General features: G+C 42.4%; 1 protein-coding gene across 1 annotated transcript in view; it reads left to right on the top strand.

The window, feature by feature from the left end:
• Positions 1-14,669, top strand: part of LOC135202169 (steroidogenic acute regulatory protein-like) — a 321,018-nt gene that overhangs the window by 286,398 nt on the left and 19,951 nt on the right. Inside the window, 1 exon segment of the mRNA XM_064231424.1 lies at positions 8,007-8,159. Coding sequence (XP_064087494.1) covers positions 8,007-8,159 — 153 coding nt within the window.

Here is a 14,669-nt window from a genome sequence, read left to right on the forward strand (position 1 = left end):
GCACAACCCATACAATCTCATGGGAAATCCTGTACTCTTTAAAACTTGTTTTCTCGGATGTCCGTCAAGACTGTCTGATGATTTATGCACCAATTGTTATATACAATATGTACTTTATACAGAAATCAAAATATTCAATTTTGCTGATATATTTCTTCAACAGTTAAGCCATAAGCTTTTGTAAATATGGCAACTACAATATGGTCATTTTCTAAGTAGTCTATAAAGATTTGTAAATTATCTTTGCAGAATTTACCAGGGGCAATGTGTACTATATGTAATAATTATAATTTTAATTATGTCTGCTGTAGTTTGTATACACTTGAGCAATATAGTTGACCAATTTGTCAATGTTATATATGTCCCTTTCTTTCGCCTATAAATTAGAGTCCTGTTTCACACTCTAGCGGCAGAACTGATTATTATCATTCTTTATTCATGGATCAAACTGACACACAATAAAGTTTGACAACAGTATGGTAAAATAATTGTCATCTCCAATGCTGTACTGCCATACAAACTTCATCCATAGGCATAACATAATAATAGTATCAATAATAGCCTAGGTTCAATAGCCTGATACCTAACAGCCAATATTTACTGCTCTGTACTGTTGGTTGAGGTGAGGCGTAAAACAAGCTCATCTTAGGTTAGGTCACAGTTAAGGCATCCCAGGATTTTGGGACAATTAGAAAATAAACCAGGGATTTCTTAGGGAAATACAATTGTTTTTTAGATATATTTTCATTGTTAACCGTTCACAGTATACACATACTATAAAAATTCAAGTCTCAGTAAATGAGGGGAGAGAGAGAGAGAGAATGAGAGGGAGAGAGGAGGAGAGAGAGAGAAGAAGAGAGAGGAGAAGGAGGAGAGAGAGAGAGAGAGAGAGAGAGAGAGAGAGAGAGAGAGAGAACACTTGGTGGCAACAACACAACAGCTCCTCCCCCTCCAGTCCCATTACTTGATAACTGATAGATTTAGTACCTGGAGTTAGAGAGAGAAGACTGGGATTTCCTTCATTCTTACAGAATTTTTCAAATTTATAAACTAAAACCTTACTAATTCACATTATTATCTTTAATGAATTTATATTATTGCTGTATACATTAATATTAGTATTTGAAAATAGTAAATCATTTATCATGCAAAAAAAAACACATCTCTGTAGGAGAGAGAGAGAGAGAGAGAGAGAGAGAGAGAGAGAGAGAGAGAGAGAGAGAGAGAGAGAGAGAGAGAGAGAGAGAGAGAATTACTATTTTTATTATTATGTGATATCATTTAATCTTATTGAACTCCCTAATACAGTAATAATCAATACGTAATTAGTATTTGAAAATTAGTAAATCATTTTTGTACCATAAAAATGTATTTAGTCATGAAAATAACATCAAAATACACTAAATAGTGATTATTTTCGCCGGAAAAATCCTGCGAATAGGCGAATCCCCGCAAATAATGGGTAGACATGGCCCAGAGAGAAATCCGCAAATACAGGGGGTCCACTGTACTATGTATATATGTAAATGTTTTACTCTAAAATCCTAATAATTAATGTTTATATGCCCTGGGAAAATAACTATAATTTTGCTCAATACAGCATGATCCTAGGTGAGTTACAGAGTATTTGTCACAATTCTCCTGCTGATCATATGTGTGTAATCGGGGACCTTAATTCTCATCCCATAAAACAATTTTATAATGAACTTACTCGCTTCTGTCAAAACCATGCTCTCCATATTAGTGATGTAATGCCCCTCCCTCCCTCCCTGCTATTCATATGTACAAAATAGAGCAGACAATTACAACCTCCTGGCTGGACCATTACATCACATCTCCACAACTTCATGATTCTATTATCACTTGCAATATTCGCTACGATCTTACAATGGGCTATGATCACATCTCATTACTAGTGTCATTCAGTACTCCATCCCTCCCTACCGTGGACCCCTAACTGACCGCCCACTGGCTGTAAACTGGGATTTTAAAAACCAACAGAACACCAGATACTGTATGGTGACCGCAGAAACCAGGTTGTGGTCAATAGTTCAACTGGCAGACACCTTACTTTGTACTAATACAAATTGTAGAATTGACCACCACAGGAGGGATCTAAATGAATACTATTCAAATATAATTTCTGCTATGCTTGCTTCGGGCAGGGTTACCTTTAGATTTCGTCAAGGTAATTCTCGTAATATACCTGTATGGAATGAATTGGTTAAAGATCTGTATTTATATTCATGAGAAATGTTTTTACTGTGGAGGCAAAGTGGTAGCCCGAGGGAAGGAGACACTACATAACCATTGAGACAGGCGAGAGTGCAGTCAAAACCTACTCTTAAACACTGCAGATTAAATGAAAAACAATTAAGAGCCGATGCAATGTCTAGAAACTTAGAATCCAGCGATTATCCCCATCTTTGGAAAGATATCCAGTCCTTAAATCCCAAAACTAAAAAGCTGTCACAGAGAGTAGGGGAAGCAGTCAGCAATGAGGCTATCGCGAGTGTGTGGGGCGATCACTTCAGCAATATCTTGAATTGCATAAATGATCAAGACTCCCTAAGGGATGGATGTACATACCCTCCTTACTGATAACATTAAATTTCATTTTACAGATCATATTACGCCAGGTAACATCAGTGATGCCATAAACAGCCTGCCTAATAATAAATCGCCCGGCTGTAATGGTCTTCCCTCGGAAGCTTTCAAATTGGTGAATTATGCAATGCATGCATCATTCACCAATTTCTTCCAGACTTCCTACTCTTAGGTCCCTTGATACCATTAACCCCTTTGCCACCAGCCTGCTGCATTGCTGCAAATGCTTGCATACCGCATGAGACCCCCTGTCGACCGCGAGTATCAATCATTACTTGCTCCCACTAAATTTTATGTTATTCATATTTTTCCTTTATATTCTTATGTGAAAACATTGTGTGTACTGATATCAATGAATATTTTTTACCCCATTGTCAAAAAATAACAAAAAATATAGTAAGAATATCGGAAAAAATAGGAATATTTAGTGGAAAAAGTAATTGCAGAAGTACGAAATGTTATAAAGTAGTAGAAATAGTAGTAAAGTAATAGAAATAAAGTAGCAGAAAAAGTAATACAGTAGTAGTAAAATAGTAGTAGTGGTAATAGCAGTACTAGTTTACTTACTGAAACAGTTATTCCTAGGTTTCATAAAGAAACTGCATATACATCAATGAATGTTTACGGCACTGGTAATAATAATAAAGCAGTAATAATAGTAATAATAACAATAATGATAATAAAAGCAACAGCATCTCGTGACCAATACGTATATACATATGGGGCAGTTTATTTACCCCCATTATCATCAGCAAGCTATAAAAAAACACATCTCATCACGAGTAACAGGCCTCCATAGAAGTCCTTTCACCTTACGCTTTCCTGTTGAATGAAAGTACTACTCTGCCCGAGCATTCATCCATTCACACAATTTGTCAATTACATCACCACAAAAAAGGAAAAAAATTGCAACACGTAAGCAGGTAAAATCTGGTGTATAAGCAGGAATCCCATTGCCACCCTCCGTGAATCAGGGGGGGCTGGGTCTGGGCGCAAGTCACAAGATGGATCAGTTATGAACCGCCAGCCTTCATCGACAAGAGGTTCAATGTCTTCCAAACACTCGTTGTCACTGTCAACCTCGAAGAAATGATCACTATAATCATCATCTGATAGATTTGGCAGGTACTCAGACCCTGACTCTGAAACACTATCATCTGACATGATACTAAAAAAAAAAACATATAAAATAACTGCAATCAAAAGGGAAAAAGGTTTAGAATTCAAATCTACATGGTTTACGGACAAAATCGTAATCATCCTTCTCAGATAATAGCCTGAGGCGCATTGGCATACGTTGGCCAGTACCCCTCCTAATATCCCATATGAAAAAGGATGCAGCTGACCGTAGCAATTACCAGCCAATTGCAATCACAATGATCGCATCAAAAATACTTGAGTTGGTTCTTCTAGTGATATGACTCCCCTTTCTAAACACCACTGACAACTAGTTTGGATTTAAAGCACACTACTCAACCGACACCTGCATCTACATACTTAAAGAATTGCTAAACTATTACTTATCATCAGCCTCTACTGTTTTCCTATGTTTTGTGGATGTGAGAAAAGCATTTAACAGAGTAAACTACCTGAAGCTCTTCCTGAAGCTGCATAAAAGAGGCACACCCCTATATTTAATTGGAATTTTATATTACTGGTTCTCCACACAGCAATTCTGTGTCAAATATGGTAACATATTGTCGCACACCTTTGGCTCCCTAAGCAGGCTTCGGCAAGGGGGCATTCTCTCTCCATACCTGTTTAATATGTACACAGATGCCTTTAATGTCAAACTGAACTCACTCCCACTCAGATGCACTGTCAATAAAACAATTATAAACAACCTCTGTTACGCCGACAATATAGTTCTGATTTCCCCATCAGTGCAAGGTCTCCAACGACTCACCGACACTTGCCACCAATATGCTGAGGAATTTGATATCCCATACAACGAAACCAAGACCCAGTGCATGTCGTTGCTCCTAAGATCGCTTAAGCAAATTGCAGATCCACAAATTTTCCTCTGGAAATCATCGGCTGGAATTCATGCACAAATTTCCGTATTTGGGTCACATTATCACGGACGACCTAAAAGATATGGCAGACATAGAACAGAGGCGTTGTAAACTATGTGCAGCTGGCAACATGATTACAAGGAGGTTTGCCTTCTGTCACTGAGACATGAAACTGCTGCTCTTCTGCTTGTATTGCTGTTTTTCATAATGACATTTTGAGACGCCTCACAAACACTCCTCGCTACCACTCCGCCACAAAGATGTTCACAGAAAACCACCTGGACAATTTAAAAATCATTGTAAGGCGAACAATGTCCAGTCTGATCACCTGAATGCGAAACAGCACCATTTCGCTCATACAAAGCATAGACTTAGTACTCTTGGCTAACATGTGCATAACCTAAAGTTAATTGAATTATGTAGACTAGCAAACTGACCCATCTACGATGGGTGATAAAATACGGGTGCAAAAGTGAAAAATTTATATGTACTATTTGTTCAGCAATATTAAAATAAGGACGATTTTTATACATACCTACTACAGAACCTCTTTGTACACAATATTATCAGTTTGTCCACAACTTAATTTCAAGTTGGCAGAGTCAGTTGCTCTGCTCATCGCCACATACAGTTGGCCATGCGTGAACATGGGTGATGGCAGAAACACACCAACACGACCCAAAGTTTGGTCCTGCGACTTGTTTGCAGTGAATGAGAAGGCCAGGTTGATGGGAAACTGCCTGCACCATAACTGGAACAGAAACTGGTTGTCTGAAGGCATCAGAGGAATCCGGGGGATGAACAGACGTTTGCTGGTGTGAGGGCCCGTTGCTCTCACTGCTTCGATGACGTGGGAGTTTAGCTCCATAACGGTGTACCTCGTTCCGTTGCAATGTCCATTGGCAGGATCAAAATTCCGAAGCAACATTACCGGGCAGTACTTCTTCAACGTTATTTTGTGCACTGGCAGTCCCGATGGATTTAAGTTATTCAAAAAATCTTGCAGATATTGATGATAATTTTCATCTTCTATTGTGTCCGAGCTGAAATATTCGCGACTTCCTCTGGGGAAGTTGTACAGAAATTATGTATGAAAAGTCGTAAAGTAACTAAGGCTACGGGAATAACTAGCCTCGTTCCACGGCCAGAAACAGCTCCGTTTCAGGGAATCCCTTCTCACCCCCACCCCCTTCAAAGGAGGGGGGTAGGTTGGATGAAAGCCCATTACAAACCATCTTAGGGGTCCCCACCATAACCCTGCCAAGTTTCATGCCCATCTGACCAGCCGTTTGGCCGTGATTGATTGACAGACAGACAGACATTACGCCCATTATAGTATGATTGATTGAACAATAACCTAGGCTAGGTGATAAACTAGCCTAGCTATAGAGTTTCACATTAATATGTTACTGTTTCTTTATAGAGAATAAACAGTAAACCGAATATACGATGTGGTAGTAAACTAACTTGAAGGCTACAAATTATGTACACCTGGTTAACCCATACCCCTAAAGGTAAATTAGTTAATCAGGATTAGACAACCTATACTAGGTGGTAACCTAATATAAAGTTTCCCATCATAAAGTTACTGTTTTATATAGTAGACCAAATAGCCTAGGGCTAGATATAAACAATCTGGGTTAGACAAAAATATTAGCCTAACTGTGGGTGTACATATGTGAAGTTTCTGTTCTTATATAGCCTTTACATATGATCTAGAATATTCTGGATTAGGCAATTCCCTATACTAGGCTAAGAGAGCAAAATTTACGAAACATCCTATTGTTGGTGAACCAATTGGTATTTTAGCCCAAAGAGCCTAAGTTAGGATATAAACAGTATCCTAAACTTAATTAGATAATAGGTTTTATGACTAGGGGCTGATACTAATATGATAGCCTATTGGTAAAGCTGCGTAGTAATAGTAAAGTTCTTAAGCAGCCTATATCTTTAAAGGTAATAAAAACCCAGAACAGGCTGTATCCCAACCAAGATTAAGTAGGAACCTCCTTTATAGGGGAATATCCTACCAGTAGCCTAAAAAACACCATGGTTTATACCCTCAAAAGTTTTAAATAAACTCATAATAGGCAGAGACCTAGAATAGGTCAAACAGGATCACTCTAGGAAAACCTGTCATCATCTTCTGTCCCGCCGTTATCCCTACACTAAGGGGTCGGTTGCCTGATGCACCTTTCCTTACAACATCAGTCATTGTTTATTGTTTGGCAAAGGGGTTTTTACGACCACATTCCCTTGCTGTCATCAGCCACAGTTATTTGTGGTGGGACTTACCTTACACTAAAAGTCCACCTGCAAGGCAGCAGTTTCCACAGTTATTGGCAGTGGGTCTAGCCTTTTACTAAGACGTAAGACTGCAAGGCAGCAGTTTCCACAGTTATTGGTAGCAGCCCTAGCCTTTTACTAAAAAAGTAAGACTGCAAGGCAGCAGTACCTTCAATGGTAGTATTCTTACACCCCTACCACAGTCTAGGAAAACCTCTATTCCTAGTTTAATGTATATTATTCCAGAAGCATTAACATTAACCTAAAGCCATATAAAACAGTGGCTTGGGCTGACTAAACAAAAGGACTAAAACAGCCATATATGTACACCTGTCAAAACTGCCTTAAGCCTCAAAGGGGTTAAGTTAACATAGATATCTACGGAGGTGTCCATCATTAATAATTTAATACTGACTAGCTTCTAATGACAACTTGCTTTTATGTTACTACAGTGCTGCCATTATGAAGGACCCTCAGTTCAAGTGTTCCGTATCAAATTATCCTGTTCACACACAAAAATGCAAGGGCAGTCACGCTAAATTATGCTTGATTCCAGGACGCGGCACTCGGACAAAATCTCTCGTGACAAGCGCAGAAAGGGTACTGAATCCAATATCAGTGCGTAGGAGGAACAGTGAGGGATGCTGGTGGGTTGTCATGTTGGAATTTCCCTCTGGGAAATTTATGGACACCTGTTATCCAAGCTTTATTGATTTGTGTCACTTGAAATTGTGAGGTGCCTGCCTTGCAATTTCAAGTGTCGCTGACTATATATTGAACTATAATGAATATGATGATCAATATAATATACATGTTTCTTGTTTTCAGTTTCTGCAACTTTATATCTGTTTGGAAGGAGAATATTATGCTTAATTAAGAAAGAACAATACTAAATCAATCAGCAAAGCTAACCAGCTGAAACTATATTTGGTAGAATTTTGTAAATTGTGTGTTCATAACACTATAGTCTTTGGTTTCCTGTAAATTTACTATTTATTTGTAATAAACAATGCAAATGATAAATCAAGTTCATATATAGATGGACATTTAGATTTAACAGTCATTATATAATTTAATTATTATCCATTTTGCCAACAGGAGATGCAGATGCAAGCTGCAGGGTGTGAAGCATTGCAGCTAGCATGGGATACCCTAAATTCATCTGGCTGGAAGTTGGAAAAAGAAACTTCTCATGGAGATAGTGTTTTTTCAAAGCTCGGCCCCAGAGGTTCCAAGATTTATAAACTTGTGGTAAGCTCAATACATGGCCATGTAATATTTTATATATATGTATATATAAGGGATTTTGACGAAGGAAAAATCTATTTCTGTGTGATTGGCTCGTGTCGCCCTATGAAAGGATCCTTAATATCATTCTTTCTAGGTAAAATTAATCTAAAATTACCAGAGAAAAACAAAATTAAGAAAATGTCAGTAAAACTGACTCGCTCACTCTTAAAAAGAAGTGTCGGTATGGCAATAGGGGCGAGTGGGAACACTACCACGAGACATTCACCAATTAGAACTTCCAATCAGAATCCCCACAAGAGAGAGCTGATACCAACAGGTGATGCGGCCGCTACTACTACTACTAGAGGACGCCACGGACAACAGCGCCCCTAGCGGACATCCTTAATCTAAAAACATCTTGTCCTGCAGGGGGGGGCAAACAATACAGGGTGGGTTTCATAGGGCGACACGAGCCAATCACCCAGAAATAGATTTTTCCTTCGTCAAAATCCCTTTTCTGGGCTCAGCTCGTGTCGGCCTATGAAAGAGTACCAGAGAAACAGACAGATGGGAAAAACGGGACAAATGAAAAGCAGTTGTAAAATGAGGGATATAATATAAGTAAATCAATTACAGCATATAACTAAGTACTTAAGTCTAACTTATTCTAAACAGTAACATAAAAGAAAGTTAGTAATGTAAAGTACTTAAAATTACAATAAACACAGTAAATTATAATAATGCAGTGTAATTTTAACAAAATAGATTTACTTAGATAACTTATTTACAAAATATACAAACACATTGTGTCCTACCCTAGCATAAAAATAAGGGTAGGTACACTGAAGTACATTATCAGTACAAGGTGTGGATGTCCCTAGCAAAAAATAAGGGACAATCCACTAAATATGATTTCAGCGGCTAAGGCCTAGGATATCCGAGTAGCATGACGATAGGGTGAGGCATGTTGGATGAGGTAGGTAGAAAGGAGGAGACCTGGATCTGTACTACAACTACTATACAGTATCAGGAGAAACAATGTTTCCCGCTGCTACTGCTGAAAATTTTAAAGATTCCAAGGACTTTAGATAATGACGTTTAAAGACTGTCGGAGATTTCCATCCAGATATACTTTTTTAAGATCCTCAAAGTTCATATGTTGAAAGTAATTAATTGAGGTGGCTACTCCCCTGATGTCATGTGCTTTTGGAAATGAATCAGGATTGGCTTGTTTAATGAAGTAAAGGATTTGTTGTCTAATACCTTTTACTGACAAAGTACCACCTTTCTCTCTCATGAAGAGAGGACCTGAGGATCTTGAGGATGTACGAGATAGAAAGGCTCTTAAAGTTGATACTGGGCAAAGAGAAGGGTCTTGCGGAAGTGGGATGACTTTCCAAGGGGCCCACCTTGCAAGAGGATCCTCATTTTTAGCCAAAAAACTACGATCCGGAGCAAGCAGAACTTCTCCTGAGGGGAGGAATTCCACATGACCCGCATCTCTGGATAGAGCCGACAGTTCTGAAATTCTAGCTCCTGAAGCTAGGCTTAATAAGAATAATGTCTTTCTAAGAAGCATTATGAATGTACAGGACGAGGTTGTCAGTATCTGAAGCTAGTTTGAGGACATCATTTAAGAACCATGAAACTGCAGTAGGCCTTTGAGAAGGTCTAAGTCTAGCACAGGCTTTAGGAATAGACGTGAAATAAGATTCAGTCAGATCTATCTGAAAACCTAACTGAAAGATCTTCTTCAAAGCCGATTTATGAGTAGGATCTGAAAAAGGATATAGCTAGATTAACTGTCATGGTTGTAGTGTTTGATTCTTTCAGGAAGGATGCTAATTTTTTAACAGCTGAGTCATATTGTCTAATAGTTGACTCTCTCTTATCTGATTCTAGGAAGAGAATATTTTGTGGATCAATATTAGCATCTTTATTAGCCGCAAACTTCATGAAGTCCATAAAGTTAGGGTCTGAAGAATTCCTGAGGAAAGCAAACACAGTTCCTCATTTGTACTGATTGTGACAGCTTGGGATTGGGAATCCGTTGAGGTCGGAGACCCAATTCCAGAAGAAGAGGATACCAGTTGCTCTTGGGCCAGTCCGGTGCAATCAGAGCTACTATTCCCTTGAAAGTCCTCAGCTTGCTTAAGACTTTCAAGAGAAGATTCACTGGAGGAAACATAAATTTTTCTCCACTGATCCCAATCTAACGACAGGGCGTCCGTGGCATAAGCCAGAGGGTCCAGGTTGGGGGCCACATAGCAAGGGAGCTTGTGGTTCGCTTGTGAGGCGAAGAGATCTACTTGGAGACCTGGGACTCTCCGGCATATCCACTGGAATGACCCGTCGTCTAGGGACCATTCTGATTCCAGAGGGACTGACCGGGACAAAGCGTCTGCTATCACATTTCTTACCCCCGCCAGGTGAGTGGCGGACAGATGCCATTTGTGTTTGTTTGCTAGGGCAAAGATGGCTATCATGACATGCTTTCACATGCTTGGATTTGGACCCTCCTCTGTTGATGCAATGAACTACCACTGCACTGTCCAAAACTAGCCTTAGATGAGACTTTTTCGGGGAAGCAGTCTCTTCAAGGTAAGAAATACTGCCATTGCTTCCAGAACGTTTATGTGGAGCTGGCGAAATTGAACTGACCAAGTCCCCTGAACCTGTTTGAACTGAGAATATCCCCCCCACCCGGACAGGGAGGCATCCGTGTGAATGGTTAACACTGGAAGGGGATATTGAAGGGGTACCCGCTTGGCTAAGTTCTTTACTTTTGACCATGGACGGAGTTGATTGCGAAGGATCTGTGGAATTACTGACAACTTGTCTCGAGATTTGGCGTTTGCTCTCGATCGCCAAACTCGATTTATATCTTTTAGCCTTGCTTTTCAGGGGAGGATATCTGTTACTCGAAGCAAACTGAAGGGACCCTAGGATTCTTTCCTGGCTTTCTCCTTGATGTTTGTTTGCATTTGAGAAATTGCCTGACAGATTTTGCTATTTCCTTCCGTTTGGCCACTGGAATTGACAGATTGTGGGAAGACGAAATCCCATTGGATTCCCAGCCACTGAAAACGAGACTCCGGGGTAAGTCTGGATTTCGTTTTGTTTATCTGGAACCCCAGATGTTCCAGAAAGTGAACTACCTTTTTGGTGGCTTTGAGACATTCCTCGACAGTTGGTGCCCAGATCAACCAATCGTCGAGGTATGCTGCTACCATGATTCCCTGAGTTCTCAATTGCTGCACAACCACTTCTGCTATTTTCGTGAATACCCTGGGGGCGGGGCTACATTCAGACCGAAGGGCATCACTTTGAATGAGAATGTCTGATTTCCTAGCCTGAATCCTAGGAATGGGCGGAAGTGTCTGGCTATAGGGATATGATAGTATGCGTCTGTAAGATCGATGGAGCATGTGACGGCTCCACGCGGAAGTAAGGTCCTTACTTGCGAGAGGGTAAGCATCTTGAACTTGTCGCAACGAATGAAAGAGTTTAGCTTTGACAAGTCTAAGATTACCCTTCTTTTTGTTGAGCCTTTCTTTGGCACGCTGAATAAGCGACCTTGAAATTTTAGATGCTTGACTCCTCGGCAATAGCTCCTTTCTGAAGGAGTTCCTCCGCGTAATCTGTCAATTCCTTTGATGGTATTTGGCGGAATGATTTGATTGGAGGAGGATCTTTGATCCAACTCCAACCCAATCCTTTGGACACTATGCTCTGTGCCCAATTGCTGAACCCCCACCACCTGTGACGGAAGAGGAACAGCCTCCCTCCTACCTGGGGAGCCTCATTGTTGATGGGCGGGTTGACCACCACGCCCTCCTCTGAACTGCTTGCTCCTTGTCGCCCTTCCTGCGCCACGCTGGCGAAAGTAGCCTCTCGCCCTACCTCTCGATTGTCTGTTAAAGGGAGGTAGCCCTGACCTTCATACGTAGGGTTGAAGGCCGGCGAGAGTGCGTAGGAGGTCGAAGGTTGTGACTGAGGAGACAGCAGGAGGATGGGCTGGTTCTGTTTAGAAGTAGCAGGTTGTCCCTGTTGGGTAACCGGGACGGCCTGAACAAATTGCTGCTGTTGCTGGTGTTTCTGGTAAGGCTGGAACCTTTTACCAGACTTCTTTGGTTTCTTACCAGCAGTGGGGACGGATTCTTGCTTTCTCTTGGATGAAATACCCCACCTAGCTCTAAGGCTCTGGTTGAGCCTAGCAGCCTCGTGGTGTACTTCATTTACAGCGGACTCTGGGAAGAGATCCGCTCCCCACATGCTAGAAGCCAGGAGTCTATTAGGCTCGTGCCTAATAGTGCACTCCTGCAGAACGTGCTTTCGGCAATTCCTCCTAGCTTGGAAGAAGTCGAAAGCATCCGTCTGAACCGTCTGAAGCTGGGATTTGGCCAAGATCTTAAACAGAGGTTCCGTGCCATACAAGAGAGCAGCCATCTCCGTTATGATCAGTGAAATTGAGGGACCTGCCAAACCTAGTTCGCGCGTCGAACTCCGCCTGAATCAAGGAATCAGGCAGCCTTGGGAGCTTTTCGCCGAACTGGTCCATGGCGCAGTCCGGTTTGAGCTTACCAAGCGTGAACGTGGCTGGCAAGTTCTCCCACAATTCTCCAAAGGCTGGGAAGAGCGGAGAAGTAGACTCCGCCTCCCTTAGCTGTGGCATGGGCTCATCCTTGAGGACTGCCTGAAGAGTCGTCTCTACTATTTTTGTAGCGAACGGAAGAGAAGCCTCCTCTTCCGTCGCAAAAATAGTGAAAGGACTCTTATAGGCCTTGGAGCTGGTGTTTGTGCACTCCCAGTCCTCAAGGCAGTGAACCCATTCACGTTGAGCATGATCCCTACTGTAGAGAACATTCTCCCTAGAGATCTTGTCTTCCCTAGTAAGAGCCGCTACGGTCAGCCTAGCATAGCCAATGAAAGGCTGCGTCAAACCCGGAGGATAAAACTCGAAGTCCTCAATCCTTCGAGTTCCACACTCCGGGATAGAGATCATACCATCCTTAAACGGAGCGTAAGCGGCTACTCTCCATGGGTTCTCCATAGAGAAAGCTGGTAGTGAATCGTATGGCGGAAGCTGGAAAATACCAGCACTTGTCACTGGGAGACTGGAAGGGGGACCTGAGAGAGCCCAGCTACTCGGTCCTCATTCCTCTAACTCTGTTAGAGAGATCTTGGATGGACTGGCCCGATTGAGACAGAGTGCTCGACAGTTGTGCGAACATCTGCTCAAATTTCGTCCCCAGGGCGGAGACTTGAGAGCCGACCATCTCGCCCACCTGTTGCATCACCACTGCTGAGAAAGCAGTGGATCAAAGGTGCTGGGTCCCGCTCCTCCCACCGGCGTTACCGGAGTGGATGCGGTGGAGGCCGGAGAAGGCATTGGCTCGGCGGGTCAGAGCGCGAGCCTTCTCCTTAGAAGACTTGCTTCTAGAGCTCTTCGAGTAAGAAGAGCTCGGCTTGGCCTTCACCGCGTCAGCGTAAGAAGTCCGAAGACTTCTTAGCCGAGAAGACGAAGATGACTTCTTAGAAGTCGTCTTAACTAGGGTCTTCGGTTCTCTCTGTCCCTTCACCTTTGGGGGTACAGAGAGAGCGGGAGAGCGGGAGAGCGGGTAGGGATCTCAGATCCCACAAAGCCTTGGAAAGAAGCGCTTGAAGAAGGGACAGGAGAAGATCCAGGAGCGCCCAAGGAAAGACCTTGGGCGCCCGACACACCTACCTCAACCAACAAATCCTCTGCCCCTACCGCCATAGGCTCAATGTTGAGGTCCAGGGTAGCGACGTCCGGGACCGACTCCTGTGTGGCTACGACCCCGAAAGATTGCTGCATTTCTTGCTGGATGGAGGCTATGAGAGGGGCTGCGGACAAGGGGTCAACATACCCTGTTGACTTGCCCGCGGGGAAGATCTGGACGGCCAGCTTCTTGTCTAGGATGTAAGGCTGGCCTTTGGCGGCGTTCTTCCGAAGCCGCCTACCCACGCTTTCAGGGTAGCAAGGGCGACCTCCCTCACACCAGCAGCCTGAAAGAAAAGGTGAGATGAGCTTCTAATGGCGGAACGGGGTTAACAAACTTATGCCTAAGAGTTGTTAGTAAAATGATAAAGAAGTCTATAATCGACTTACCCCCTCCACCAGCTGACTGACTAGGTCGTAGCAGATGGCGCAGGCTTCCGGGTGCCAGGACGATCATATCGTTGTACGGCGTGGCACATGGAGCGTGAGACCTGCACTCATCGTGGCCGCAGGGGTCGTACAATGTCGCGTTGCATCCCAGGACCTGACAGTTGGTAGCCTGTAAGTGGAAAGATACATAAGTATCAGGAGAACACTTACAGCCTAACAGTTGCTCCGCTGGTGCCGGAGCGAGAAAGTTAGATTAAACCAGAGCCCCGCCATAATACGTGGTAGAAAATGGTGGTTGTCTAGGCTACGGCGGAGACAAGAGATAGAATCCAACCAGGTGTGGTGGTAAAAGGAAACCACGACGGATAATGGCGGGGATGGTAAACATATGAATAATA

Source organism: Macrobrachium nipponense, chromosome 30, assembly GCF_015104395.2.
Source record: "Macrobrachium nipponense isolate FS-2020 chromosome 30, ASM1510439v2, whole genome shotgun sequence".
NCBI lineage: Eukaryota > Metazoa > Arthropoda > Malacostraca > Decapoda > Palaemonidae > Macrobrachium > Macrobrachium nipponense.